This window comes from Artemia franciscana, chromosome 9 (assembly GCF_032884065.1).
Source record: "Artemia franciscana chromosome 9, ASM3288406v1, whole genome shotgun sequence".
Lineage (NCBI taxonomy): Eukaryota > Metazoa > Arthropoda > Branchiopoda > Anostraca > Artemiidae > Artemia > Artemia franciscana.
Genome location: NC_088871.1, coordinates 28,005,624 through 28,030,478, shown reverse-complemented (window position 1 = coordinate 28,030,478; position 24,855 = coordinate 28,005,624). Strand labels below are relative to the sequence as shown.

The 24,855-nt window shown below is 35.3% G+C and overlaps 1 protein-coding gene and 1 long non-coding RNA gene across 3 annotated transcripts in view; one reads left to right on the top strand and one right to left on the bottom strand.

The window, feature by feature from the left end:
• Positions 1-2,142, bottom strand: part of LOC136031225 (uncharacterized) — a 55,144-nt gene extending 53,002 nt beyond the window's left edge. Inside the window, exon 1 of the long non-coding RNA XR_010618463.1 lies at positions 1,882-2,142. This is a non-coding gene — a long non-coding RNA (uncharacterized LOC136031225). The remainder of the gene's footprint in view (positions 1-1,881) is intronic.
• The window catches only part of LOC136031224 (lachesin-like), an 81,774-nt gene that overhangs the window by 53,749 nt on the left and 3,170 nt on the right, over positions 1-24,855 (top strand). The window contains exons 3-5 of one of the 2 annotated variants that reach the window (XM_065710623.1): positions 3,741-3,844; positions 21,450-21,536; positions 23,917-24,085. In XM_065710623.1, the coding sequence (XP_065566695.1) occupies positions 3,741-3,844; positions 21,450-21,536; positions 23,917-24,021 (296 nt within the window). In that variant the 3' untranslated portion in view covers positions 24,022-24,085. Of the gene's footprint in view, positions 1-3,740; positions 3,845-21,449; positions 21,537-23,916; positions 24,086-24,855 lie in introns of those variants that run through there. The other variant, XM_065710622.1, reaches the window with a different exon arrangement.

The window sequence follows — 24,855 nt, the reverse complement described above, 5'->3', positions numbered from 1 at the left end:
TATTCTTACACGAGCTGTGATATCAATAACTTTCAGTATAAAATTTAAATTATCTTACAAACTACAAACATAAACATACAAATAAATGTTTGTTTTAATAAACGGAAAGTCATTGAACAGCATACAGAAATATTGGATTGATTTATCATGTTACATTTTGGTCGCATCAGCTATAATACCAATAGTGAGTAATATACAATCTTAAATCCTAAAAATTAACTATTTGGTTTGGGAAACTATTGGGAAACTATTTGAAAAAGTCGTCAAGCTTTTGATGAAAAACTGGAAAATTCTCCAACATTTGATTTTAATTATGGTGCAATGAGCCAGTTCAACCTCGTGAGCATACCTCTATTGAAACTTTTTTGCTTAAAGAATGATATTATTTTCTAATGGGAAGAGTAATGATAGAAAAAAACAAAACATTTCGCTGTAGTCAATTTATTCTTATAGGAGACTAATCCTAATTTAATCTGCGTTTTAGGAGGCGCAAATTTTTTGAAATCATCTGCCAGAATGAGGGGGATTTTTTTCGTTGAGTCTCAGAATTTTTGTGCCTCGCAGCACAGAATTTTCGTTGAGTCTAAAAATATATTAAACAAAGATAGCATTGTATACTATAGCCAAATATAGACTATATGTAGATATTATAAGTATAAATTAATTTTTAAAAAACAAAGTTTTTCTGAGGGATATAAAGAGCGGAGTTCAAGCTTTAAACGAAAAAAATCATTGCTTCACAGTCTATATAGCATATATCAATAAAACCAACTAGTTATATTTCCCTATAGTTCTAGGATTATAGAAAACTATCACTTTACTGAAAACACAAAAGCCAAATATTAAAAGAGAAATATGTATTTAGGAGACAAAAGTGAGTAGTTAGCCTAAAGACAATAAACTAATCTATAAGGCTTTTCATATTCTTACACGAGCTGTGATATCAATAACTTACAGTATAAAATTTAAATTATCTTACAAACTACAAACATAAACATACAAATAAATGTTTGTTTTAATAAACGGAAAGTCATTGAACAGCATACAGAAATATTGGATTGATTTATCATGTTACATTTTGGTCGCAGCAGCTATAATACCAATAGTGAGTAATATACAATCTTAAATCCTAAAAAACACGCTTTAGTATTATTCGAAGTGAAGATCAAATAAGCTATAATTTGAACTCTGGAAATCCGGTTATTTCTTTCTCTGCAACAGAGAATTTCAAGCCATGATACAAATTCTAAAGCAAATCTATCCCTAACACTATGAAGATGGCTTCACTCCGAACTTGTCTACAAATTAATCATGACATCTCCTTTTCAGAACGAAAACGAGAGCGAATCATTGGACTGAGCCATTGTGCACAAGTGATACCAACTGAAATAAAAAAAAAAAAAACAATCCTAAAATACTTTGTTTTTTAACTGTAAAAAGAGTCTTTATTCGGTTATCTTTGACTGTACCAAAACTCCTATATTGTTTTGTGTTTTCAGTAAAGCACCAGTTTTCTATAATACTCCCTTACTAGATGGCTCCCTTACTAAATATCCAAGTCTTACATGACTTCCCTTTCCTACCTCACTACTTTCATGAGAAAAAACAGCATTATTTACAACGAACTCCTTGCTTGAATTCAGAGTAACACAGCCAAGGAAATTCAGGTAACCACTAGTCTTTGGAATTTTAGGTTTCTTTGATAATGAGGAAGTTTGTACATCTCAGGAGGATTTCAGACATTTTTAAGTAAAAGTATATTTCACTTCACTGGATAAAACTAAAGCTCTGTCACTATACAGGCCTATGTCAAAAGCATTACAGATCTGAGCATTAGCCCCAACTCCGGTTGCTATATCAGAATTGTCATGCATGATGTACCTGCCTTGATGCTGGGATCATAACAAGACGTAGGTTCAGGTTGTAAAGGTGAGAATTCACTATCCACTTGTTGATCAATCTTATTGTCACTATTCACCTGGCTCCTGCTATCAACCCACTGTTTCTTTTTTTTAAGTCTATAATTGTTGATTTCCGTTTTGGCATGATGGACGACTAATTAACAAACGTAGACCTCTATATAAACGCTGAAAAAGCACATGCGTGATTTAAATGAAGTTCAACGGTCTTAGGAGGCTATAGCAGCGCATTGATTACTTGGCGGCAGCCCGGCATTGTTCCCAACTGCATGTTCATAAAACGAAAATTCACGTGTGGAGATCGTCACCCAATACTTACTTATTGTACATATATTACTCTATTTGGATCAAAACCTATTCTGAGTTTGGTTAGTTTTTAAGACAGTTTCGTTTTAATTTTTTTTTTATAAAATAAATAAATCTTTCATTTTTTTTCCTCGTCAAAGTAATATTTACGGCGTACATTATCCTTTCGTATTAGTCAAGATCTATAAGAATGTCGACATTTCAGGACAAATTTTCCGAATTTCAGGGGGGGCTGTAACACCGTTATCTCTGCCCCCCCCTGGGTTTGCCCCTGAAGTAAGTAAAATTAAAAACGAAGAGAAGTTACTATGATTGAATAAATGAAACCTAGCATCGAACGAGAGTTAAAGCTGATATTCAAATTAAGCTCACACTCCGCCCTTTAGAGTGCTTGATGGGGAGTTACTTCCAGTCTCACATGTGGCAGTTATTGTTCATGCTATTAATAGCTAAAGAACCAGTGTTGCTATGGGGTAGTAAAATCGTACAAAATTCAGTACATTTTCCTTCGACCTGTACATCTTTACAATTTGTTCTTTAAGTCAAAAATTTCGTACAATTTTGCCAAACTGGTACAAATTCAGTACATTTGCTACAAAATCTGGCGATTTTTTTTGCCAGAATCAAAACTCTCAATTTTCATTGTTATAAAAATGCTGATGTCTCGCGACTTGTCTTTCTCTTCTTTGTGACTTTGAACTTCAAAGTCACTGAATTTGCAGAATCTCGGCTTCCAGATTCTGGGTTTACGCTTTCTGTGCACTAGATCTGGAACGTGAAGCCAGACCAAAGTAGCCCAGACCAGCTAAGAATAAAAGGGATATTTGAGCTTCCAGATTTCTGGAATCTGGGAGCTTTTGCGCTGAAAAATTTTTTTTATGGTGGAAGAAACAGAACAAGAAATAAAAAATTGACTGATTGGACATGACAACATAGACATGACAAAAGTGCTGGAAAATGGTAGTAAAAAAATCATCCGAAGGATCTTTTTTTGGACTGGTTTCAATATCAAGAAAACCCAGAAACTAGAAATTCTGGTAGGTGAAGTTCTAGCTTTAGATTATGTGTTCTTGTTCGTAGAAAACATCTGACAATTCGTATGATGGAAAACAAAAATATGATTAGGGTATTATGTATTACATTGACAACATCTTTTTCTTTTTGGTGCTCTTCGATTTTGAAGGAAATGAATTAATAATAGCACTGATAAAAAAGGGGGAAAAGAGAAAAGAAGGGCAGAGGAAGAGATTGTATATTTTTTAGAGTGTACTGCTCGAAGGCATTAAGGTCATTACTCCAATGCTCTGTTTTTGTGTAAGCAGAATATCAAGAGTGTATCTAGAAAAGTTTCAAAACATGCAATTACCTGATCATTTCCCATAGACGCCCTTAAACTGAGATAACTAAATTATTACCCTTTGCTTTACCTTTAAAAACGATACCTTTAATACCCCTTTACTTGGTATATGGGTCCCTTGTACCAAATCCAATACTAATAGATATCGAATATTTCAGATCCTGAAAACCACTTGCTCATTTCACATGGTGAAACACTTCTTGTAGAAGATAGTCGGTACTCTCTCAAGGTAATCAGGGACGAAGGAATAGCTGTTCTAAATGTAAGTAGTTGGGTTGAAATGATGTTTGCCATACTATAATGGAATCCTCATTTTTATGAAAATCTTAGATACCAAACATCATCTGACGTGCTTAATTCAAGTCCATGGACCTTAAATCATGCCATTTTAAAGCAAAGATATGATAGAGATATTCTTGTAGAACAGTAGGCCAGTTATATCAAGTAAAAATCAGACAAGGCTTTTCGCCTATAATTAAGGGCCACAGCCGCAATTCATGGTTTGAAATATCAAAGGGTGATAAAACAATACACACAAAACAACAACCCCAAAATCTCGAATAAATTTTCCGGTTTTTTATCTCAGGCGAACGACCAAAGTACTACTAAAAACTAAATTTTCTACTAGAACAATGTAGGTCTCTAGTGTAAAACATTTAGAATAACGGGTTGTATAGCCATTGCAAAAGGTTTGGAATTTTGAAGAAGGGAAACTGCAAAATTACGAGAGAGAGAGAGAGAGAGAGAGAGAGAGAGAGAGAGAGAGAGAGAGAGAGAGAGAGAGAGAGAGAGAGAGAGAGAGAGAGAGAGAGAGAGAGAGAGAGAGAGAGAGAGAGAGAGAGAGAGAGAGAGAGAGAGAGAGAGAGAGAGAGAGAGAGAGAGAGAGAGAGAGAGGAGAGAGAGAGAGAGAGAGAGAGAGAGAGAGAGAGAGAGAGAATTTATTCAAAAAACACAAAAAAATACAAAAAAGAAAAAATTTCCAAAAAGCCTTATGGCTTGTGCGGCAATTCTAGAAACTACAAAACAAACTACTTATCAATGGATTCCCCTAAAAAGCAAAAAACAAAACAAAAACAAGCAAAAAAAACTGTTCTACACTAACCTAATATAACAGCACTTTCACGCACTATTTCCCTACTTTATCTATATATGGAAAAAAAAAAATCATAAATGCCAAAACAATGGTCCCTAAGCAACCCACGAAAAGTCCGCCTATCAGTCTCTTGAACTATATCATAAGGAAGGGACTCCCATATAGAAGGACGAACTTGGCGAATCGAAAATACAGACCTTGTAGACCTTTAAATCGGTTTTCTAACCGCTGACGAATTCCTTGTCTCATATTCAGGCTCATCTCTCTCAAACACACCAACCAAACATTCAGGTGCATTTAATGCAATATATCAACAATAAATAGAGCCTTATAAAAATTAAAAGACCTGAAACTGGTAAAATATAAATTTTCTTATAACTATCTCTAACTGACATACGATTATCACAATTAACAAGAACCCGAATCGCCAAATTTTGGAGAGCACGTAATGACCTCAAATGTGTTTGAAAAGTAGATGACCACACGGAACAACAATAAATCAAATAAGGGAGGACATTAGAAAAATATATATATCTAAGTATATTTAATAAATCCACATCTGAATTAAAATAGAAATTGCCAAATGGTATCATTTTAATTACTCGCGGCAAAAGATAAAAAGCGTCAAGGAAATGATTTGAGTACCGGGAAATGGGGTACAAATCACAAAGAAACGCGAAGTAATTTTTTCGAGGTCCCTGTCATCGAGTCATGGAGGGAAGAAATGTCGATGCCATCACAGGATAAGAATGGGGTAGGAAGCTAAAGCGCAAATGTTTTTCGAGAATGCGCAATGACTATTAATGGGAGAGAGTATTTCCCAGGGACCATAATTATGTAAGTCTTTGCCTTGATGAAGGAGTCACAACTGGCCATGTAATTCCACCATCAACTGTTGGTTGAACCATATGACTTTCCTCTCCAACCTACTGAAGGATTTCCTCCCCCCTTCCAAATTAGACAAGGCCGACTGCCTCAGAAGGTTAATAGGAACAACCTTATACCCCTTTCTCGGCTCTCCCAATCCGAGCCAAACTTCCACAATGCCCGATATTCCGAAACCCAGTTTGGTCCCTTCAATTCTACCTTCCAGATATCTCCGTTTTCTACCAAGAAGACGGAGACCTGCTCCCCTTCCCCCTGGCTCTATTTTCCTCCTGCAGTTTGGAGATAATAAGCCCAATTTGTCTGTAATACTGTCCGCCATCACATACTGAATTTCCGAATTATGTGTCTTTTTTGTATTTCTTTTGTCTCTTGTACCTTTTCTCAATTTTAAATTAAACCAATCAGGGCCGAATCTTCAGCATTTTTATTGGGGGGAGGGGCAGGGGGTCCATATCCGTATAGTCAAGGGGCAGGGGATGTATAATAATTTTTCTCTCGATATTATTAGGGGAGCACCCCCCCCAAACGACGCCCCTGAAACCAATCGAACAATCTTCAACTAGGAATTGAACTCTAGTGTCTGTTATCTTAGACTAAAGTTTTAATTGCAGTCTCTTTCCGCAGTTCTTTTCTCTCTTTTAGTTAACTTTACCCTTGTCGAAGAAATAAATAAATCGTCACAGAATGGGAACTAAATTCCCACATTAGATTTTACATATTGGGACATAACGCACGCAATCAAAAATTTTTTTCTATCTTGCCTTGCACATTAAGTGTCTCATCCTGGTGCCTGCTTATCTGTGCCTCATCTGGGTAATGCAAGGTTCGAGGTTTAGCATTTTCAGAGAGGTCTCTCAGAAAAGGACGAATTTCAGAAGTATTTTTACTCAGAACCGGAATATTACATGTCTTGTTTTCTAGACAGGATGGCCTGGTCACTTTCTTCTCCACTCTCCCACAGAATCCTACACCCATCCCCACTGCCACTGAAGTATTATGTGCAAGAGAATAGTAATCGTTTTGTCACGAAGCACTGGAGTATTCTTTCTTTTTATGCAACAATAGAAGATACGATTCAACTGTCATTAATAGTTAAAAAGAAAAAAAAGAAATGGTTTTATGTTTTATTAACTGTGTAATCACCTTATCGATATGATACAGTCTTTTACGTAATTGCTGATTCATTCTATACAACAATAAAACTTAACCAACGACTCTAGCCAAAGCGACTATTATAATTGAGCACGAACTTTGTGTACAAGTCCCACTCTGTTGCCTATAGGAGGTTGATATTTAAAAGGAGCTTATAAAATAAGCTGAACACATGCACGAAATGGTGGGGGGGGGCGCTTTCAGCTCGATATCCTGCAGCATTAAAATTTCGATGGTTGCTATTATAATTTAACATATTTTTCGTATGAACGAAATAAATTCGTGCGTAAGCACCTCAAATGAGCTCTTTGACATTTCCGTCTAATCTCTCCTTTCGCCTGTCTACAAGGGGAGGGGGTTTAAGGCTGGAGAGCACAATATTTTGAGTTTATTTTCAGAAAAGCTGTTCTTTTTGCAGTAGTTTATGTTAGAATTTTCTGAGTCATCGGGGCTTCTGATCCCTGGCTCTCTTAAAGATGATGTCTTTTGGCTTTACTAATATGTGTGAGGGATAAAATGAGGATGTGGGTTGAAGGACAAGGCTGGCCTGTGAAAGCAATAGAAATGTTTGACCTTCTGAGAATAACTGTAATTACTCGTTCAGGTTGAGTAGAAAACACTTATAAAACAAAATTGTAAAAGAAAGAAAAAATGTCACGTGAAGTATAAGAAGAGCGAATTCTTCTGCTAGTCATGCAATTTTGATGCTGTCGTTTAATCATAATCACCAGACCTGTATGAGATGATTGGTGGGCCACATAAACCCTGAGCCGCAATTGGTGCCCAAGTCCTCACAAAGCAGCCCAAGGAGCAATTTGCAGTGACGCCAATTCCAGAAATAATGAGGGATTCGAATTTATTTTCTGAGTCAAATGAGGGTGGGCAATATTTTTTGTGAACATGTTCGTGCAATAACTTAAATTTATATTTTAGTTTGAAATACTGTATTTGTTAAAAAACAAAAATAACGCAAGTTTTTGCTATTCTTTTTCAGTGTACGCGTTTTGAGATAGATTTTATTCCAAACTTTTTGTATGATATTTTACATGTTATCTGTTACTATGAGAACCAGAGTATTGTCTAGCTGTAGTCATTGGCAGTCGGTTTAATTAATTATCATTGTTCCACCTCTGATTTGAGCCGGGTAGACATTCTTTGGCAAAAAAAAAACAAATAAAAAAGGAGAGAACATCCAAAAGTTACAAATAGATTCCTACAAAACAAAATTCTAGACTACGGAAGTAAGACATGTCTTTCTTTCCTTTTTGATTTTATATCATTATATAATGTTCGTTCTTTTACCCATAATCGTTGTCCAAAACACTTACTGCATGTTTTATTTACTAACTTTATCTAGAAGTTATATAGACGGTAACATTATGATGAACTGAGCATGCGGATGATGAAATGTTAACCATAGTAATTGCCACATCTTAATTAGCTCTTTGGTTCAGTTAAAATTGGCTTTCATTTGCATAAATATTGATATAGCCCTTGTCTAGCGGCAAATTCAAGTACCTCCTTCTGCCTTTCAGATTTTGCCGCAGGTTCAGAGGTTAAAGATATTTATTTTTCGTTTTAAGAAAGGGACCGTTAAATATCCAGTACATGGTAAAGGTGTTTTATTTGTATTCTGGCTTACACTTGTAGGTCTCTAGATTGTCTTCGTGCAAATTGATTTTAAGAAACACAATGATGATATAAATCAAAATTGTTCTTAATAAATAACCAAGATTCTTTGTGGCTCAAATTACCCCAACTAACCTTGTCAGTTAAGCAACCGAATTGAGTTTAGTATTTTCGAAACCTTTTAGTCAAAAACATAATGAATAGTCGCTGTTCGACCACGGGAAAATTTTTAGAATTGAATTGTAAAAAGCAAGTTTGCAAACTCCTTTGGTGTTTCGAATCCAATAAATTCTCAAAAACTCAAGTAAGTTCTGTACCAATCCAGTTTATGTTCAAACCATTGTATGAGCAACAAACATCTACTTTTTTGAAAATTGCTTGCGCAGTCGATGTTGTGGAGTGAAAATTGGTAGTAATTTAGTTCTGACTAAATTAATTAAGATCATATCTAAAATCACAAATTTTTACTTTGTAGTTAGTAAATACCTATATAGGTAGCTATTATGGGCTAAAGTGTGTTGTCAAGAAGTAGGAGTTCCCAATTATTTGGCTCCTCATGCATCTGAAGTTTCTGTCAAAGTCATGCCTTCGTTAACTAAATGAATTAGGGCCAATGTCACTTCCTTTAAGACTCAAGGAGTCAAAACTGAAAATACAAACCAGATATTATATTTTTTTTTGTGAGTTTACCCCGCAGTCCTCTTTTAACTGATATTTCCTTTTCGTCTTCCCTTCGTTAACTAAATGAATTAGGGCCAGTGTCACTTCCCTTAAGATTCAAGGAGTTAAAATTGAAAATACAAACCAAAAATTAAGTTTTTTTCTGTGAATTTACTCCACAGTCCTATTTTAATTAATATTTCCTTTGCGAAATAATCCTGAATCAATGGCCTTAACTAAGGTGAGGCCTTTTGCAATTACCAGTATTTTGCTCTTTACAAAATTTAACGTCTTTTCAATGATGTTATTTTCAAATATATTTGTTTATTAAAGGAAGTCCAATTTCTAACAACGATTTCTACTAAGCTGCAAGCGTTTGGTTTTCTTTTTTTTAGGTTTTTAAATTTTTGCAATCCCTTATCAAGCTTAGAGAATCGTCATTTGGGGAGAGAATTCATTGGGATCTTTTTTGGGGCTTTCCTACTTACATTATATAACTGGATGCGGTCAAAAAGATGTTTTTTAAGGTCTTTTCATTATTGCGATCCCTTGTTCAATTAATTTTTTTTTGCAATTACCAGTTGTTTGCTCTTTACGCAATTTAATGTCTCTTCAAAGATATTTGATTATTGAAGCTAGTCCGATTGCTCGTAAAACTTGAAACTTTTGGTTTTCTTTTTTAAGATTTTTGAATTGTTGTAATCCCTTGTCAAAATAAAGCAACAATTGTAACAATTGCAAATTTTCGTAACTTATGTGAAATTATGTAACTGGTTACGTTCAAACCTGTAAGCTTAATCACGCAGCGAGTTGATTTTATCTAACCAAAAAAAAATATTAATTTTCGGGTATTTTTCTAGTTTGAATTAAAACGTAAAAATTATTTCTCAGGCACTGTAGATATTTTGCAGTTTACGTAATAACTTTAGCGATTCTGAACTGAACCTGAAAAATTTTTCAACTGTTTTCATTTTGTTCAACCTTTTTTTCGTCTTAAAAATATAGTTATAAGATGCATATACTTATAAGAAAAGAAATTTGGTAATGATGTTTTTCTAACAACGATTTCTACTAAGCTTCAAACTTTTGGTTTTCATTTTTAAGGTTTTTGAATTGCTTTAATCCCTTGTGAAAATACATACAAATAATTTTGCAATTACAAGTTTTTTGCTCTTTAAGCAACTAAATAATAATAAACTCTTGAAAAACTCAAGTAAGTTCTGTGCCAATCCAGTTTATGTTCAAACCATTGTATGAGCAACAAACGTCTACTTTTTTGAAAATTGCTTGCGCAGTCGATATTATGGAGTGAAAATTGGTAGTAATTTAGTTCTGACAAACTTAATTAAGATCATATCTAAAATCACAAATTTTTACTTTGTAGTAAGTAAATACCTATATAGTGTGTTGTCAAGAAGTAGGAGTTCCCAATTGTTTGGCTCCTCATATATTTGAAGTTTCTGTCAAAGTCATGCCTTCGCTAACTAAATGAATTAGGGCCAGTGTCACTTCCCTTACGACTCAAGGAGTCAAAACTGAAAATATAAACCAGATATTACATTTTTTTTTGTGAATTTACTCCACAGTCCTCTTTTAATTGATATTTCCTTTTCGTCTTCCCTTCGTTAACTAAATGGATTAGGGCTAGTGTCACTTCCCTTAAGACTCAAGGAGTCAAAATTGAAAATATAAACCAAATATTATTTTTTTGTGAATTTACTCCACAGTCCTCTTTTAATTAATATTTCCTTTTCGAAATAATCCAGAATCAATGGCATTAACTAAGGTGAGGGGTTTCACAGTTCTTGTCATCTGGTGTACTTCTCGACTTCACGTGTGCCACACAGATCTGACATGTTCGGCAAAGTTCCACCACACGTGGCACAGCTATGCTACGCTTGGAATAGTTTTGTAACGCTTGGCACAGTTTAGCCACGCTTGGAATACCTCTACCACGCATGGCCTTCTCCTGCCACGCCTCACACACCTCCACTAAGCAATTTTTCACATCCATTCTTCAGTCATTTTATGCGTAGGTTTCATGCGGAAATTTTAAAATTCTTACTCAGGATGTTTGTACATTGGGCTAAATATCACTAGCTAGATTTTAATTTTCGGAATTTTTTTCACAGGATTTGTTTGACTTTATTATTGTCGAGAAAAAGTTGAACTCTCCTTAAATTTTAATAGAAATCAATCAAAGGTTAGCCAATAGCAGAAGACTTCTGCGACATATCAAATAAACCACATAAATATAATCATGTTTGCTGTGATATCTGCAACCTAGCCCATATTGAATCACAGCCCATACCAGACAAAATCCTTCTAGTGAGAAAAATTACCATTTGTAATTTTGATTAGCCTTAACAGTGAAATTTTATTTTGAAAATAAATTTATGGACATTTGAAGACAGGTCTAAACCGCCTAGAAAATAGTGTAAAAAATGGTGCAATTTTCTTTCCAAATGAGTGAAACTGTTCGTATTTTTTTTTTTTTTTTTAACAGAATGCTTCAGTCTTTCAAAATACAGTGAAAAAGAAAAACGCAATTACCGTAATGAATCAAGATGACTGGAAAGAACTATTGAAAAAGAACTAAACCCTTAATACACTATGATATTAGTTACTGTGAATCTCAGAAATTCAAGATTAAAAATTTATTTCAAGGCTATTTTTTATATTTCAATGTTGAAATTGCAGAAATTCAGTTTAAAACTTACCTGCAAGGATAGTCTCCCTTAAAACTGCACGGATCAGGTGAACGGGTACTAACGCTTCCCTTTTCATTTATATTTCCCCTTGTTTGCCACTTAGGATATTTCTCGTGTATCATTTATTCTCTTGGCTCTACATATAAACCCTATTTTTACTTTTCTCCCGTCAAATAGAAACGTGGATTTAGCTTTCCAATCGAAATTAACGCTCGACTTTTTCGAGCTAGCTGCATTACGTGAAGCAAAAATGGTACTCCTTGAACTCAGCACAAGCATCCCAAGCTGCAAAAAGCCGAACAAAAGACTTGGCGACTTCAGAAATATTGGACCTTTTAGCTGAATGCGACAAGAAAAGCATTCAGCTTCCATCTTTGTTTCTTCTCACCCTTCGAATGTCCTACAGATTCCGGGACAAACTTCTCTATTTTGCTAGGAAAAATTCGGGATCTCAAAGCTCTATGTCGGCGATAAAACAGTGCACTACATGTGTTAACTTGGCAGCTTCCCTGCCAACAGGTACTGCTATGCAAACAGTCAGTGAGACTCCGGCTTGCTTTGTAATCAAAGAAGGCGCTCCTTGCATAGACCCCTTGTCTAGACAGCAGACATTTAGTCAACTTCGATCTGAAGATCGGATACAAGGGGTTCTGCACTTAGAAACAACAACTACAAGTCAAATTTAGTGACATCGTTAAAGCTAAAACTTTTTACAAAGAAGCTCCTAGTGGTGTCTTTTCAAAATTACCAAATGGTAGCCCAAACAATATCAAATGTAAACTTAAAGAGGAAAAACAATTTGGCGTTACTCAAGGTCTTTCTACAGATGTCCGTGCAAGTGTGCTGGCAATACGCAACTCAGACCTCATAGAGAAAGCCTCACGTTGTGGCCAACAAAACTGTGACAGCGACTTTAAAAAATAGATAGTCAGTGACCTTGGCAATTCCTGGCGGAATTAAATTGGGAAAAAAAATTTTCCAAGTGGCCAAGTGCACAGGCCCCACAAAAGTGCTTTAGTTGTCAAAGCTACGACCACCCTATTGAAAGCTATGGAAGTGATCCCAGATACGTGATATACTTCGGACCTAACACTAGTAGCAGAGATTTCCCATGTAACGCAGAGCCCAAAGATATTTCTAACAATAAACCACAGTCTAAAAGAGATTCGAGAAATAAGAGTTACTCATGAACAGTTCCATGAAACTTCTAAACCCGAATATATAATAAAGCGCTACAATAAAGAAAATACTCTGGATGACCTCCTTCAACTATACAATGTTCTAGTCATTCAGAAATATATGGTCTCTAGATTGAATGCAAACTTCTTAAATAGATCCAAGTCGCATGATATTTTTATACAGCCTGCAATGTTAACGGCAGGACGTCCGTCTCGAGGCGTTGTAACATATACAAAAAAAGAACTATTAGCAAAGCTGTCGATCAAAAACAGTAACGTATTGTCTGCATTAGCTATGGAACTGAGTTAATCAATGTACACATGAATAATAATAACAAAAACACTATATTAGTAAGAAAAAGATACAGAAAAAAATGGCCGAACCAGGAAAAATTGATACAGAAATTATTTTTTTGCACGAATTTGTTCAGAAAAGAGAGCTCTACAGCATATCAAAAATCTAAATCTCCATCGTGTTGTGAAGTTATCTTTTTTCTAGTTTTCTTCTGCTATTTTATTTTTGTTTTTCCAGAATTCGAGAATAAGGAACCATGAAAAGAAAACCATCCTGTTGATGGTTTCCTTTTCAAGAAATGGTTGTATTTGAGTGGATGTAACATAAATGTCACCTTTTATTATTTCATTATTTTTATTTTTGCCTTTTAAAATTAAAAAAAAACGTAAAAACAAAAAAAAACACGCAAGTGACCTATGTTCATAGGGTACAAGATGAGCAAAGATTTTCGATTCATTTTCACCATTATCAACAAATAACGATTTCCTAATAGGTATCTATTCCTACAGACCTTTATAAAAACCGTACTGATATTCAGTTTTTGCTACAACCATGCATTGATCTTATAGGCTCTTTTCAAAGTTGTTTTTTTGTGCTCAGCCTTGCAGAGCCACCTATCCGCAAAAAAACTTTGCAGATTAAAACTATTTCGGAGTCTAAGCAGATATTGAAAGACAGGTAAGTTCTTTTCTTTTTTAATCTTGTCATTGTTTTCGTTACGTAACTACTACGGAATAGAAAGGAATTGAAAAAAGAAAATGCGGAAAGGAAAGCGACGTTACGCTTTTTCTACCTCTTTTTTCGACAAATATTTTGTCAGCGCCATCTAACTGACGAAACTTAATTAGAACCAACATACCCGCTGAATGCAGCACGGTAGATGCAGTTTGTGCTGAACGAAAATTTTTTAGTGGAAGTGAGAGTACTATTGCCCGCCAAAGAGCCATCCGTCACTTTTGCAGAAGTGATTGTACCCTTTTACTATTTAGTGGAAGTAAGAGCACTATCACCCGCAAAAATAAAAGTCGCCGGTCACGTTTGGTTTTTGCCGAAGGTAGCTATTGAGTACTAGCTTTTGGGGGCTTTATGCTCGACATTATTGGGACTTGGCTGTAGATTTTCCGATCCAGACCATGATATTTCTTGTAACGTATTCACTGACAGTCTTCTAATTCTCAGTTCTCTTTTCTAGATGGCAGATCCTACCGACACTTTATGTCCCTTGTGTGAGCGACCGATAGACACCTCAGAATCGTCAGTACTGGTAGAGAAATGAGCTAAAGCGGTCAACGAAGCTAGCAAAACGCGAGGTACTAGTATCTCTGTCCAGGCAGGGAACCAAGATAATTTTGCTTGCAGAAAGGCTTTCACAAACAAAATATACCTGTCAAAAATTGAGAATGATAGAACCCAGGCCTTGTTAGAAAAGATGGACGCAAAAAATGTGGTATTGCGATCATGGACTCCCAGTTTCAATTTCCAAGAGTGTTTCTTTTTCTGCGCTACAACGATAAGTGCCAACACTAACCACAAAAAAGGCCGTGAGTGTTACAAGGTTCAGACCAAAGACTTTGAAGAGAGTATAAAGGCAGTGTGCAAAAGCCAAGGGGATGACTGGGAAATAATGTTTTCCCAGGGAAAAACTGATAATGAAGACATTAAAAAAAATCAAGCTTATTAGAGTAGCAGCAAACATTCTCAAGAGTGGTATCAAAGGACTGCCAGCACAGAGGGAATCATATATGACAGCAAAGCAGTTATCTTCTGGAAAGCAGCTGGAAGATTCTCTACCTGGTAGTCTGATGGTGTTCTTTGATGAGCTGTTTGTTGGAGCCGATATTTCCTTCATAGTGCTAGCCACTGGCAATTCCATCGTCCAAGCAGCTCGTCCACGTGCCCTAATTTGTCCGCTGCAACTAGGCTTAGTAGTCCAACTGGATCACTATTTCAAGTCCGAATTTCTTATTGACAATTTTATTGACAATCTGTTCCTCCTGTGCTGAAGTCCAGAAATTTAAACTTTGTGCACCAGTCCATGGTGAATCTAGCCTTGTGGGAATTACCTCCACACATGCTGTGCAGCATCTAGCTGACAATGCAGATCAGTATGTATGCACGATGGACAGAAGAAACATCTTCCATCGGATGGCTTTACTAGCAACAATCACGCCTCCTCTGGGTAACAGTGTATCGCCCATTCCGAGAGCTGAGATTTCATTAAATGAAGTAGCTCAAAAAAGATAAATTCCCATTTACCCTTACCGCATTTGCGAGACGGTGCTTTCAGTGGTGAAATATGAGAAGATTCCTGAAAGAACTTTTAATGACCCGTATGCTTCACTCGATCAGCTGTGGTTAGCAACGGGGTTCCAGAATGTTACAAGGTTGAGCTGGAATGGTTTCATACAGTCAGTTTTCTCTAACAAATTTCACAATGAAACGGGAAACTTTCGCAGTAAGGCAAGCATCTTGTTTTTGCCCTGGATTGATCTCCCGTTTAGTTATGAATCCTGCCTTTACTGTACCTTGTGCTTTGTTGCTTGGCGTGGAAGAACATACGAATTCGCACCAGTTCTCAAATTTGATCAGCCGCTCTGGTGGAAGTCAATGAAGATCCTGAAGATACAATGTACCTTGTTCTAAATGGTCTAGGGCACTGACGTGTTTTGTCACTCTCGTTTATTCGTTTTTTACTTTTGAACCTATTTATGTACATTACCAAATAGACTCTAACAGACGATAGTAGCAGTTTTCTCAAAATACATAGTTTATTTTCTTTTAAAAAATATGCTTTTTTGCTAATAAATAGTTTTATTTTGGTCTGGCGACGAAATGAACACCAGAAATGAATTTAGAGTCAAAAGTTGACCATAAAACGTGTGGAACACTTAGGTTACATTTTTTAATTTTTCTCAGTTTTTTAGCTAATAAATAAAGAAACATAAAAAAAATCACATCGAGCTAAAGGCTTAGATTTTTGATATGTTGTTAAGTGTCTTTTTCTTGTTCGGAAGGTGAAGAAACCATTTCTGTATCAATTCTTCCCCGGTCAAAACTTTTTTTTCCTAATGCATCGCTGAAAAAATTTTCAAAAATATTTGATACCATTGGAAGACATTTGGAATTTCTTGAGCATAATGGGAGAAAATGGCTTATGGCTTGCGACTTGAAGTGCAATCCACCCAAGGACAACACCCTTTCTGATATTTTTCTTAATTGCCTCCCCGTATCTTTTCAAACTATGCCGAAGTCTCTAGATATTACGCATAACCATTTTACTAGACACAAACCCAATATTGACTATGCTCTGTCGTGCAGATCCATTTCTTGTCTCCCCGTCACAGTTTGCACAAATGGTCTAATTAGTCACCATGGTGTACTATCTTTTCATCTACAGTCATTAACATTAATATTCTAATCTACCTTAATTCTTCTGTCCTAGGAATGACGCATGGACGGATAATAGGTAGACTTATCTATTAACATATGAACTAACATCATTTTTTTATACAATCATAATAAGGGGGTTAATGTCTAATTTGCCTCTCACTCGATCAGATTATCCGTCTTGGCTTTTTCTACAGTTAGTCATGGCTTAATGACCCCAACTACTTGATTTTTATTCAAAATCAGCGGAATTTCGAGTCCGTTGATTTTGAATTAAAATCAAGTAGTTGCGATCATCAAACCATGGCTAATTGTAGAAAAAGCCAAGACAGATAGTCAGATTGAGTGAGAGGCAAATCTGGCATTAATTCGGTTATTAAGATTTTATAAAAATGATGTTAGTTCATTTGTTAATAGATACGTCCATCTATTATCCGTCCATGCGTCATTCCTAGGGCAGAAGAACTAAGGTAGACAGTCATAGAACTAAGACAGTCATAGAACCTATAGTTCTCTAAGTGTTTGGTTAAATGGCACGGGTAAACGGCGGGAGTAAGTAAGACTCTCTTATTAGACCAATGCTTAATGGCCAGCTTTTAGAAAGGTACGCCCGCTTATATGGGTGCAGAAGAAGAATTGGAATAGATCTGATACTGATTTTATATGACCATTTTTTCCACTGTCCTTCGCCGCATCAAAGTGTTGTTCCACTTACTCAGCTTGAGTCCACCCAAAATATCTTCCACAAAATTGTTCATCCAAAAAATGTTGAAAAATCCACAGCTGTCTAAGATTGGCTCAGAAAAACCAAGATGGTCCAAGTCTATTGAGCTTCAGACAGCAAATCACCATGCAAAAATTTAGCTGAGCATTTGGATTGCATGCTGAAGACCACTATAAGGAAGTGTATTTTAGTGGAAACGGAGCAAAAAACACAAGTACAAAGCTGAACTAAAAAAAAACCTGTTATCGGAATACATTTCACTGGAAACAAGACATCGTGGCAAAATATAATCCGACCTAATGGAAGTTCACCTAGCTCTTCGGTGACTATTGATAATTGGAATTTTTACTATACTTAGTCTACTAAATTGAAAATCTTGCCATAAGCAAAACTCACGAAGATGAGGTTTCTAGCTGGCTTGAATGTTTTTTGAGGGAGCGTTTTGTTGTTGCTATATCACTGAAACTGGTTATAATTGTCGTTAGAAAAGCTCTGTCTAAAGCTAATAACAGGATAGACGTTGATGTCCTTTCAACAATGCACTACCTGATTGTTTCTATTCTCAGATTCAACTTCTTTTCCAGATGTGCATCACCGCGGATATTGCTTGGGACAGTTTCCTAAAAGGAATTATAACATCGGTTGCGAAGAAAGGAAAATAACCCAATTATTGTAAGTCTTACAGAAGTATTAGCATATCCTGCATCTTGAGTAAAGTGTTTCGATGTTCTATTTTTCCCGAGCTAGAAACTGGACTTTTTAGAGATAACCAGCCTGGATGTGCAAAAAGGTGTTTGCTGCCGAGACGCACACAAGCTTGTAGAAAATGTGCTGATGGATTCGAAGAGAAAAAGACGCTTCTTTATTCTTACACCGTTGATTTATCGAGAGCATTCACTAGCATCAATCCCATTCTTCCTTTTCTCGAGTGTTCGTGTGTATCCTTCTGCTTTCGTGGCGCTAATGAGAGCTTGTGTCAACGTTTCCTACGCGCCAGAAGGATTTAATCAGTTCTGATAATATTTTGGCCAACGCACCTTGCGGGCTGTTGGTTGATGGACCAGGAGCAGGACTGGCGTCTGTTGATCGTCGAGGAGTAGAACTTTCAGCGTTGGTCAATGATTGAAAAATTTCATCGCGTTCCAATTATGATTGGCTAAATTTGGGAAGGGGAAATCCACCTCACTGAACATGTTTTTGTCAAAACGTCATTGTCCAGCCTTTGTAAAAGAAGAAGTGATAATGGCCGGGAGTTACTTCCGGCCATGAAAGCTCACCCATCTTGAATAAACAGCGGATTGAACAGGGATTGAACAGGAGTTATTCATTGAACTTGAGATTAAGACCAGTCTTGAAAGGACCAAAAACAACAAGATCTAAGGGCTGGAGTTGGTTGAAACAATGTGGTGGAAGAGTTGGAAGAACAGCACCGTTTTCTTTCCAGAAAGAAATACATTATGGATCAAGCGGACTCTCCTGATTATGAAGCTAAAGGAGAAGGATTGTCCTTTGAAGACGGTTAATGCTTTCTAGAGTGCCACAGTATATGCGTTCAGATTTGAACTGATGCCTGCCATTGACATATACTAGATTATCAAATTAACATTGAATTGACTAGTCTCTTGAAGCCACTCACCCTAGTTTGGCTAGTGGGCTTACGTGTGCGATCTGAGACATCGGAGTGTATTTTCAAAAAAAAACATTGTAACTTTCAAAAGTGTTTTGTCGGATAATTTGTCCCCAACCACGCGTTGCACTTCCGACCGACGACAGTGAGTCATGAGATCAGTGCCTGTGCAACACAAACCATTGGTAAGCATGCCAAAATTTGTGTTTTTAAGTTTTTTTTTAAGCAGTAAGCCATTATTTTGAAGTCCACGGTGGTAGAGTTAAAATTTCATTTGTAACAACATATTAAAAGTCCATCTTCTTAGCATAATTTAGGGTAAGACCGTAATTCATCCTTTGATGCACTGATAATATAGTCGCACATGTTCCTTTCTTTTTTGTTAGAAAAAATCGGCTGAAAAGATCAGCCAATTGTGCTCTAGACGCTTTTCAACTTTTCTGAGTGCTGTATAGATATTCACTCCAGGCTTATCTTAAGTACAGTTTATGCCTCTTTCAGTAACATATTTAAATAACATTTGCCTCTTTCAGATAATCATAGAAGGGACTTTTCTTGATTTTGAAGTTAGCTGCGGCCTCTCTGCTCAACATTCTCTTTTCTAAATATGCACAAACTGCATCTCTTAGATTTCCTTCGGCGGACTTTGGTACTCTAACTTTTCCATATAGATTATCTGGACATTCCAAAAAACCCTATCGCAAGCAAATAGATAAGATAATCTTCAACTCTTACCCATGTAGGATTTAAGTGGACACCCTATAGTTTAACTTGATTAAAATGTCAGGATCAGCACCTCCCCCACAAAAATCCGAAAGAGAAAGCCATCTGGACCAAGAGCATTAGAGATAAGGTACATAGCGCTACTTTTTTCCGATTCCAGAATAACAATAGAATTTAGAGAAACAAGCAGAAAACTTTCCAGTATTATACTTAAAAGGCTAGATGGCATTAAGGCTAGATGATACTCTTGTTAATTTTCGTTGATAATTGAGAGTGCCTGGTTCAACCTACGTCTGATTCAACCCTGATGTCCCCTAGTAACTGCACTTACGAAGTTCTCCAAAGTTTCAAATTAATATTCCTAATCTTTTCGCATCCGCTTAGAATCTAAACCTTTTTTGATAACAGTGAGCAAATTTCGTAATAGCCCTCGCCCCAGCGGCTGTGGGAGATCATGCCATTCCCGGAGACGTAGCTATTGGACCTTTTGACTATTTTGAACAATATGGAAATATCAAAATTCTGATCAGTGTTGACCTAAAAACATTCTAAGACCGCACTGGGTGTGCATAATGTATGAAACAAAGAAGAGAAATCACTATAAAATGAGAAAAAATCAATTAGTAGAATAAAACAAGGGTAGTGTCAGCCAGTGGAACAATATGAAGCGAAAATAAGCAATTATTTTGACAAGGATCCGATGATTTTTGACTCTAAAAAGGAATCTAGAACTTTCAATTTCCAATCGAATCGGTCCTTCCCAAAGTTTATATGACTACTCTTTCCGTATGAAGTGGCTCTGAGGGGGGTAAAAATAGTAAATAAATTGCACATTGAAGTCTTATAGGCAACTGTAGAGTATTACATCTGATTAATTTAAGCTAAATTTTTATATTCAGTGAAAATATCTGACCTGCAGTAGTTTTTAGCCATAATATTTTAATTATTAATGTAAAAAGACTTAAGATACTAATTTTAAAGTCTGTAAAAATCAACAGAAAGCAAAAATAACTGTTGCTGTTTTCGGGCCTTATTGCCAGCAAACCAGCATCTAAAAACTGTTGGGCGAACTATTTTTATTTGTGCTTTGTTGCATAAGAATCAAGTGTTCAAGTGTAAGTGCCTGGCTTTTTCATCAAGCAAATTATCAACCACATTTACTTTTTGGCAATTTTTATTCATTATTCTTTAATTTTCTTAAAGTTTAGTATTACGCAGTGTTTAATATGTAATCTTTTAAATGAGAAACAATAAAAGTCGTATATATGATTCTTTTTTCTACGCTATGATCCTACTTCACCCCCTGTTTTTCCCAGTATTAATAATACATAACTCAATTAATGGTAATATTCATTTTTAATTTTCTATAATAGTTAACTGCACGTCCCTGTACCAGCCCTGGCTCATCATCGCCCCGATTAGCACAATTCTGACTCGCTTGGCAGGTATTATGTGCATGTATGATATCTGAAAGTGAGCAGTCCCTCGAACATAGACTTGTATAATTGTCTGCCACTTAAAACACAAACTGGTTAGCTTTTACTCAATAAAAAATCAGTAGCATTGCCTTCATACCCATACCCTAAGAGGTATTTTAAATTAATAAAACTCATTTTCTTCTTTTCGGTCTCTCGTGACTGTGCTTTGAGCATCAGTTTAACTTTAAGCATGTGTGAAGCAAATCTTAATTTTGTTTTCCTTTATAATTAATTCTTCCTTCAGTTAAATATATTGTTTTTAACTGTTTTTCTTTTTAAGACATAGATTATAAGTTTTTAATAGTTATAATGTTAATTTCAGATTGAAGAGGCACTGATGTCCGATAGTGGAATGTATCAATGCCAAATGCCTATAGATGGGGGCACAGGTCCAACTTCACCAATAGAAGTAAGTTATGTTTGGTTTTTTCTAAGTCAATTTCCGTGGAAGACGCTAAAGGAACAAAAATGCTCCACAAATGCAATAAAACAATCTAATTTCGAATACGGTTGTGCTCATTAGTCCAAACAAATGTATATCAAGACACTCTTCCTTTTGGTAACAAACACTTAAATTTGAGACACTTAGCACACTTGAAATATTTTTTTTGTCATTCTGTATCATATCTAAGTACTGCATTATTTTCTGCAAGGGTTGGAAGTCTATCGATGACCAATTTTGAAGATATGTAATCAAATTAAGCTAAATCGTGCAAGCCTAAATTACTCAATGGTTGAAAAAGGAGGTAATAAAGTGGTTTTTAACGGGCTCAAATCCCTTTTTTTTCAAGAGAGACTATGAAATCAATTTCATCTTGCGGACCTTATTTACAGGTCTGAGCCAAGATATAGCCTTCAATTGCTTATAGTTTTTAACGGGGCTTTTAGATTTTTGAAGGGGGTAAAAATACCCGATTGTGATTTAAAAAAAAATCAAATTATAAGCTGGAGCAAAATCTTGGTGTGCTACGGGGTTACCTTGCATACAATCAAACTGTCAAAACTATTTAATAAAAGGGTTCAGAAATTATACCCATTTCTTAATTTTGAATTATGTTCATTTTCTGACACACCAGCCAAGGTATCAACATTTACTTCCTCATTGTCGCTAAAATAAATAAGATCCAGTGGAATACAATTAAATTACTCCTACGTAAAAAAAAACTTAAAAAAAACCTACGTAAAAACGTAAACTTGGATAACCTTTTTTTTTTAAATACTATGCCGCCTGTTGCCATCCTTTAAAGAAACACCAAAAATTACACTAAAGAAATACATTAAATAAAACACATTTTTTATCCCTTTCACTCACTCTCTCTCGCTCCCTCTGTCTGTCTCTCCCTCCCTTCCTCTGATCCAACGTCGTTATGAATAAATAAGGAGTACTTTTCTGATTTATATAAGGTTTGTTGCGTTCCTCTACTTTATTGGTAATTTTTCAATATTATTACCTTGCAATTAAAATTTTAATGTTATTTTGTTGAAATTTAAGTTTGTTTTTACTGCGTAAAATTATCTGTTATGTTTTGGTTTTGGCCTAGTGGTGGTTCTCAACAGGTTTGTAACTCGCAAAAAAAAACTTTGTAGAAACGTTACATAACTAAATAAATCCAAAAACAAGCCTAAATAATTCCATTTTGGAACTTACACATCTTGTTTAATTCTTACTCAAATGTTCTTCATTTTTTTCTCTGCTTTTTTATTTCCTGATGTTTTTTTTACGAATACACGCAATGCACGCCAATTGAAAACGTAATTCTACCTCTTGCCTATATATATATATATATATATATATATATATATATATATATATATATATATATATATATATATATATATATATATATATATATATATACGTATATGTATATATATAACCTGTTGTAGCACAGTGGATTGATGTTCTTCCTTGGCAATATGGGGCCCAGGATTCGATCCCTGCCGCAGCAAGGTTGGGCGACAAGCTTGCTACTTGTCCCTGTAAAAAACACCCAGCAACTGAAACGTCGATTCGACGCCCTATGCGCCGGCAATGGCTCTGGAGGATCTTTATCCTTATATATATATATATATATATATATATATATATATATATATATATATATATATATATATATATATATATATATATATATATATATATATATCATGAAAAGAGAAATCACCAATGCAACAGCACACACACAAAAAAAAAAAAAAAAAAAAAAAAAAAAAAATATATATATACACAAAACGTAGCTAACAGTAAAACATAATTCACATCATCATATAAATACATTCACATAAATAGTTGAGTCAGCGGTGAATCTGAGATTGTACGGAAGCTCTAAGCTCTATGTCGATCACTTCAGTTAATGATTTGATTATTCCGTATATCGACGGGATCTCCGTGTCAAAGAACCTGAGTGAAAGTCCCAGCAAAAATTTTGCGTATCGATAATAAGTGCTCCGTATTTTTAGGGGCTCGGGGAGAGACACGCTTCCTACAAGGGCGATATATACCAAATTATGGGATAGACAACGGCGTTGAAAAGTTTTGAATAATAAAGCGATTGAATGACATCTTGGCTTTGACAGTTTTCCCATAAGCCGATCGGATAAATCTACAGATTGATTTGGTTACAAGTGCCATCTATTACTCTAATTTGGCTAGAGTGCTCTATTTTTAAAGAAAAAAATGAACCTGCGGAAACGCGTCTTTCTGTATAACGAATCAAGTTCACATTTTTGACTAAGCCATAATATTGCGGTTCCTAGAAATGAAAAGTAAAATAGATTTATTTTTTCAGGTAATCATCGAGGAAAAAAGCAAGAACTCATTTTACAAGTCAGGTTCCCCAATTTCCTTCCGGAACATTTCGGTTCTATTATTTGGATTTTTCTTGTTTTTATAGTCTTATCTTCCAAAATTTTATACTTTTTTCGTAATTAAATTGCGCTGTACTTTTTTTTTTCAAATGCACTGTATTCAACCAGTCTAATAGTATCATATGTGTTAGTTTTTCTTTTATTAACTTAGACTGCATGCTTTGTATAAATTTTGAATCGTGTTTGAGATGGATAAGAGTATAAAGACAATATTGTGCCTGCTTCGTCCATGTTTCTTGAACTTTATATTTTCCAAACAAATAAGTTGTGTCTTATTTTTAACACTTTGGCTTTCCCATTATATTAAATGCTGTTTTTGCGTACAGCAGCTCAGCTCGCTATCTTTTTTAGCAAGCAGTTTATTTGTTAATTCATAGCAGGTTGAATATAGCAATTTAATGTTCACTCGTGTAGGATCCAATAAGACGAGCCAAAATCAAACCAAAAAAAAATTAGTAACGAAGCAAACGTATATCATCTTTTAACAATCATCAGAAAAACTCATTGGGCTGTATACGATGGTTGTCTCTTTTACAAATAATCTACTACTTTATATTCATACTTGGACTAAAAATTAAAAATTACAAAACTGAAGAAATTTACAGAATTAATAAAAATCAATAAATAACTTTTAATTTAAATCATTAACAACTTCCCAGGAATTAACGTTTCAACCTTCTCTTGAACTGGCTAACATTATTCACTAGCCGAAAGCATCAATTTCTTTTAATTTGAAGCCTCAGAGAAAATGAACTGTTAACATAAGTACTTTTGTCTAAAATAGACTATAAATTTCCTCTTTACTCTGTAGATTTCCATCACTAAATCATTACTTCTTTAATTCATATTTACTTCCATCG